This window comes from Seriola aureovittata, chromosome 4, assembly GCF_021018895.1.
Source record: "Seriola aureovittata isolate HTS-2021-v1 ecotype China chromosome 4, ASM2101889v1, whole genome shotgun sequence".
Lineage (NCBI taxonomy): Eukaryota > Metazoa > Chordata > Actinopteri > Carangiformes > Carangidae > Seriola > Seriola aureovittata.
Window position 1 is genome coordinate 15,588,083 of NC_079367.1, and position 7,134 is coordinate 15,595,216.

A 7,134-nucleotide genomic window follows, 5' to 3' on the forward strand; every position below is an offset into this window, starting at 1 on the left:
CTATAGACCTCATTCTCAATGCAGGCTGTTAAATAAATGAATATATTCTCATATATATTTACACATGTGATACAAATTGAGTATTTTAAGTATTTTGAAAATATATCCCCCAATGTATTTAAATGTATTCACCAGTTTTTTTTACATATGTCTATGTATGTTAGGTTTCGTCTGGTTAATGTTCCTTGTTCTGCATCAACACATGGCCCTGAGATGAGGACCAAATAAATAAATTTACCCAATGAGTAACACAAATAATGTAATCCACTTTGTTTAAATGAAACCAAGTATCAATTGAATTAAAAAAGTTTTAATTTCACAGCTTTAGCCGCCAATAGCAACAACATCAGCACTTTCCATTCAACCATATGAGCTGTGCAACTGATGCAGACCACTGTTTTTCATGTGTGGATAACCTGTCAATCACATCTCCATTCTTGTAGTGCAACATTAGCATAACAGACATCTGCATACATGAGTGATTGTCTTTGCCTAACGAGTGAGAATACCTGCAAATGTGCTTCGAGCTAAAAGCTAACGCCATCCTGCTAACACACTCACCGTGACAGTGATTATATGCTGATATTTAGCAGGGATAATGTTTATCGTGTTCACTACCTGAATTTAGCATATTAGCATGCTAACATTTGCTAATTTGCATTAAACCTTATGGTGGTGCTAAAATAAGAGTCAGGGGCTCACCACATCCTCTGGGGATTATGACTGTAAAAAATGCAATCAAGGTTTAAAGGCAATCCGTGAAATAGCTGTTGATTTATTCCAATCTGGACCAAAGTGATGGACTAACAGACTAACAGACCGACATAACCATCCCTCGAGCCATTAACATAGCTAAAAAATGATTGTTGGATACAACCTTGAAACAAATTTTTAGAGAGAAGAAAATAATCATGCAAATTTATTGAAAACATATTCAGTATGTTTGTGTGTTTCAACTGTGCCAGTAAAATGCTGCCCCACAGTGAACTATGATTAGAAAAACAAAAACAAAACTGACCCATGGTGAACCTAATTGCAGACCCTTGTATTGCACTCCTCACATTCTGTTAAGGCTTAACTCTTAACTTCTCTTCTCCCACACAGATTAACTTGATGGACCGTGATCTATCCAGTTTTGGCCCGGTGGTGGTTCTTTTGGAGTCACTGCTGCATGGTAAATGTGAAAAGATGTTGTCATTGGCCTGAACTAAAAAAGAGCTGCAAAATTTTACCAGCTCAAGTTTAGCTCCCTTGGCAAAAAGATAATACGACCTTTTGCTTTATCGACTTAGCGCTGCCACCGAAGGATTACAATGAAAAGAGGATTACTGTCAGAGAGTCCTGCTTGAGCGGAAGACTGATACGAGTAGGAAGATGGTATCTGGATCGAACAAATTGCTTCATCTTGGAGGCAGATAGTGAAAGTCACAGGGTGGAGAAAACGAGTACATGTGTAGCGTGTGGGTATGAGTTTGCCTCATAGGTCAGCTGATGTCTGTATTTGCCTCTCTTCACCCTTCATCTTGAAGCAGTGGTGTTTCTGAGTAATAAAGCTCATTTTCAGCTGCAGATCATTGTGGTGACATTAGCATTTCTCTGACCACAGCCTTCTGAACTCTCTGTGGTTCTGTCTTGGAGAGTTTCCCCAAACACTGTTATGCAATCTCCCAAACATTCCTCCATTTATCACTCCTACCCTAAACTTTTCTTTCAGAATCCCTCCCTTCACACTGATTTTGTCTCTTGTTTTGTTTTAGTTATATTCCTCTGTTATTTGTGCTGGATTACCATCAAATATTTTCCTCTGTATCCTCCTTGCTCCCGCAGTTCCTCCTCTCCCACCCACCCCAGTTTCTAATTGGATTTCATTACCATTTCCTTTCAGTTTTTCCCAGCCAGACACTCTGGTTGGGAGGAACAGCTTTAGCTGGATTCTCCTCGGCACTCACGAACATCAGCAGCAGGAGCAGCAGCTCTCAGAGACTTCACTACATCAGCCAGTAAGTCAGCTTTTGTTTTTTTGTTTTTTTTTTCTGAATTGTGAATCAAAGCTGCTCTTCAGTGTTTCAATGTCAGAGCACACAGGCGAAGTCTGCACATGTCAGGGTGCAGGGCTGAGGTGTGTTTCATAAGTGTAGTGTTGAGAACAGACAAACTGACACTTTCTTTTCTTCCAAAACATCAAGTAAGAAATAAATGAGCATAAAGAACATCATTTTGTAGCGTGTGGATATGATTGTCTGGATTGTATGAAAAAACTTAGGCAGTGGAGGAAGAAGTAGTCAGACTCTTAAGTCATGCTTCAAAATCTTAAGTATTATCAGCAAAAAAGTATCAAAAGTAAAAATACTTAATACACAGCAGCGTTAAGCTCTGAGCTCTATATAGAAAATCTGTAAAGTAATCAGTAACTAAGGTTGTCATAAATTCGGTAGTAAAAAGTACAATAATTCCATCTGAAATGTTGTAGAATTGAAATACAAAGTTAAAGTTTAAATGTTAGATTGTTTCCCACTCCTGTGTTAAGGCCATTATTCAGCAATACAGGGTTAAAATAAATAAACAACTTTGCCGTCAACAGCCTGATAATGAGTTACAGTAAATGTAGATAATGTCAATGCACTCCAGCTGGTCTTAAGGCAATATGCCAAACCTTTCCAAATGGCTGCTGCATGGGTTTGTTAATTTCTTATTTTCCAGAAAAATCTGATAAAAACTAAAACTGAATCCAAGTCACTGGACTGGAATTTGAAAGAAACAAAAACTTTCAGCCAAAAACTCCAGTCCCGTGATTTAGATTGGATTTTCCTCATGTTCTGTTTATTAAACTGAGAACAACTGGATTTCACCTGATAACAAGCACAGTGTCATAAAAAAAAAGAAAAGAAAAGTCCAACGTGTTTTAAAAAATGACTTGACTACATGTCCTCAAAGTGTTGCTTGTTTGCTTTATGTAGACGACAAGCTGTTCTGACCGTATAAACTCACTCAGAAGTATGTGAAGTTGCTCCGTCAGCACTGTAGTTCACATGTCAGAGGTCTATACACAGTGGGTTCTTCTGTTGCGCAGTGTTTGAGAACTTTCATGTTTCTAATCATCTGAGGGCTACTGAGGCAGACAGCTGTTCAGACTCTCCAGTATTTGTCTGTCCTCCTCTTCTGCCAGGAATTCTGACATGCAAGTCTCCCTCCCTCCTCCTTTTCTCTGACTGGTTCTCTCTTTTCTTTCTGTTTTTTAGTCTCCTCTTTCTCTCTCCCTCTCTCTCTCTCTCTGTGTGGCTCTCTCCCTGTTTCTGCAGCTGTTGTGGATATACAGTAAGCTCTCGTAACAATTAGGAGACCTTCAGATAGCTGACAGACAGCTTCCATTACTAAACCATAAATCTGGAGTCTACAAAGCACCCGCTACCACGAGCCAGTAAGCTTGTAGGTCCTCCTGTTCAGTTCATCAGCTCAGATTATGGTCTTGCGACGCCTGTCCTGCTCTCAGACTGACTGCCCAACAGGGGAGACATTAAAGAGACGAGCTGGTGTCTCTTCGACCAAAAAGTCCTGCAGGAAAAGACATGGGCGCTGCAATACAAACACACTAGGGATTTAGTGATTTTACACGGGGCAGGCAGCCGATATGTACAGTCTGATAACTCTCTGGCTGTCCATGCAGGGTCAACTGAGGACTGAGGCTCTTGATGCATGTTCACACACACAGACAGGAAACACAGGGAGACAGAGACAGAGGAGAATTTTAGGACGAACCTTTTAACTTTTAGGTGTGACTGCGTGCAGCTTCTGAGTCGGCTGTCTGGAATTCAGCATCGCATCACACTTTTATAAAAAACATCTGGTAATATTGTATTATGTAGATATGAGTAATCCTAATCAGTAGCTAGGGGAATTTTATTATTATTCTTATCCTCCTGAACTGGCTATGTCCTCACGGAAACTTGTATCCATCATAAAAATACATGTTTGTATTTTGTAAACGTATATTAGTCTGTGATGTAAACATGAAACACGATGGTCACATGTAAAGAGCAAACCTCCTCACATCTCTTCTGCTTGCCGTTTGGTTGTTATTGAGTCTTCTCTTATTTGCGGTCTCTTTTTTTCCTCTCCTTTTTTTCCCATCACTTCCTTCCACGTGCCTTCCCCGACACAGAGCATGCTGTTCTCAGTGTCATGACTCTCAGCCGCTTACAGTTGAAACCAGAAACTGCACCTGTGTTAATAAACACAATCTCTCTCTCTCCCTCTCTCTCTCTCTCTCTCTCTCTCTCTTTCTCTCTCTCTCTCTCTGTCATTTACAGTGAAACCTCCACTTAGGGATATTTATGTATATTCAGACCTATCAAATTTCATGAAAGTGTCTACCTGAGCGGAGAGGGACACATTTAAATTGTCATCTGTTCTAAATCACCGGTTACTTCTGTAGAATTTGTGGAATCTAATGACTGATGTCCTCTCAGTAATGTTATATGGTTATTTCAGTTTTGTTTAAAAAAACAACAACAAAGCATACACGTTATGTGTATGATCAAATATGTTAAAAATACAAGTCCAATTTGGTTTAAGTATTTAAAAAGATAAATATTGTGTTCAAACTCCGCCCATATTATCAGGCAGTTTTGGGACTAAATGTTAGTGTGAGTGATTGCAGCAGTTGCTACTGGAAATCATCCTGCAGCTTTCAACTTATTTTAATGTGTTTTAAATAGCAGTATTAAGCCCGTTAGGGTTTAATATTGTAACAGGTCAGCTGGAAAGCAGTAGCCTAGTGCTTAAATTAATTTGATACAGTAGATTCCCTTTAACTGCCTCAAATTGCAACAAGAAAATGAACACTGAATATTATACTGTAAACCCTTGGATTATGTTGTAAAACACACATTTCAGTGTGTTTATATACACTGCAGTTTCAAAATTGATGTGCTCCTCCTGTGTTTGTAATCTGATCAAGTTTGATTTGACTTGATGTTTATAGAGGCTTTTGTGGTGCACTTTTGTTTAATCAGATCTCTATTATCCCACTGTGTTGTCCAGTTCAAACTCTGGTGTTACTCCCCCACAGACTTGTTTGTAAACTATAATGTTTACTTGTAATTTTTCTCTTTTCTCTCACAGCCCTGACACTGCAATGACCTCACTCAGGCTCTTACCCTTGTTGCACTCCCTCCTCATCCTACAAGTCCACCTTTCCGACCAGTTAGAAGACAACAAGATCCCACCCAGTCTGTGTACTGGTCACCCCGGTATCCCCGGCTCTCCCGGAGTTCATGGCGGTCCTGGTCAGCCGGGGAGAGACGGGAGGGATGGGAGAGATGCTGCTCCGGCGGAGAAGGGAGAGAAGGGGAACAGGGGAGAACCAGGTGCTCTATTCAGTGTGTGTGTGTGTGTGTGTGTGTGTGTGTGTGTGTGTGTAATGAGTGTCAGTGCTGGATGTTCATGTCTGTGGTGCTCTTCCTCTCCAGGTGAGACAGGTGTGCGAGGCCTGACTGGAGACAGAGGTGAAGCAGGACCAAAGGGGGACAGAGGGCAGGCAGGAGAGTGCGCTGTGGCCCCAAAATCAGCCTTCAGTGCCAAACTATCTGATGGCCTCACTTTGCCCCTCAATGTGGGCGACGCAGTGCGCTTTGACAAGATCATACTGAATGAACAGGGCGACTACAACACAGAGACGGGACGCTTCACCTGCAAAGTCCCCGGAGTCTACTACTTTGCCGTCCATGCCACAGTCTACCGTGCCAGCCTACAGTTTGACCTGATGAAGAACGGACACACAGTGGCATCTTATTTTCAGTTTTATGGAAACTGGCCCAAACCGGCGTCTCTGTCAGGGGGCTCCCTGCTCCACCTCATCCCTGGTGACCAGGTGTGGGTCCAGATGGCTCTGTCAGAGTACAATGGATTTTACTCGAGCACCAAGACAGACAGCACCTTCACTGGCTTCCTTGTGTACTCGTACTGGAAACACTCTGCTGTGTTTGAATGACATGTGCTAATGTACAAAACAAAGTCATATTCCCCTGTGGGAAATGAACCACAACCTATTTTTTTCCTATTTTATTTTCCTAATTGAGATGTTCTGGATGATGACAAGTGAATCGGCTGTGACGTGGTACAGCTGTATTTGTGTAATAAGTAAAAAAACACACCAGACAATGTTACTTGAATGGCACATACCGTACTGGTGAAGTGTGAGGTACATACACTGACCAGCAATGTTTATTCAGTGTCTGTTCTTCAGTTGCAGCTTTTAAACTGTTGTGGCAGTTAATTCTTGTACCAGATGTTGTGACAGCGGCCTCCAGCCAACTCCAGGCCACAAATTCAAACAGCTTTCATGCTATTATTGCACTTTTTTTCTCATCAGTTTCTGCACAGCGAACATGAAACATGAATAAACCATTTCAGTTTTTAAAACACACACGACTGACATTTTTGGCCATAAATACACCCTTTATTCCAGAGAGTGACAAATGTGAAGAGATCAGTTTTGCCAGGTGTTGCAATAACTTCAAACAGGACTGTTGAGCCACTTTTTCAAAATATATCTGCCTGTGCACACCTGTATTATTCTACAGATGTTTATCTGATTTCAGTGGTGGAAGAAGAACCAATGAAACAACTGTAAAAATACTCAAACTCCTATTTAAGTAGAAGTACAGAAGAATCATAATCAAAATATACTCATTAAATATACTAGAAGAACTCATTCTGCAGAAAAATGGCCCTGTGACTGCTATGTTATTATGCATGACATATTGTTAATACTGTTGCATCCAAGTGCCATTTTGCTGTTGTTGCTGGTTGATGTGGAGATATACTTCACATGTACAGCTAGGTGTTTTAGTCCAGTGGTACTCAGCCCAGGGGTCGGGCTCCTCCGAAGGGTCTTAAAGGCCTCATAGAACCCTATTATCACAACAGAACAGTCAGAAGAGCAGACACCCTGTCCACATTTAAGATTAAAACTTTCCTCTTTGATAAAGTTTATAGTTTGGGCTGGCTCAGGTGAGCTCTGAACCATCCCTTAGTTATGCTGCTATAGTCTGAGGCTGCGGGGGAAAATCCCATGATGTACTGAGCACTTCTTCTTCTTATCTCTTATCTCTCTCCATGCATTATAGTTTTCTG

General features: G+C 41.0%; 1 protein-coding gene across 1 annotated transcript; it reads left to right on the top strand.

The window, feature by feature from the left end:
* Positions 1-1,723: 1,723 nt before the first annotated feature.
* On the top strand, positions 1,724-6,422 carry c1qtnf5 (C1q and TNF related 5). Its single transcript, XM_056374237.1, has 3 exons — positions 1,724-2,000; positions 5,122-5,366; positions 5,469-6,422. Exons 2-3 carry the CDS (start codon positions 5,135-5,137, stop codon positions 5,987-5,989), a joined length of 753 nt encoding a protein of 250 aa, XP_056230212.1. The 5' UTR covers positions 1,724-2,000; positions 5,122-5,134; the 3' UTR covers positions 5,990-6,422.
* Positions 6,423-7,134: the final 712 nt, after the last annotated feature.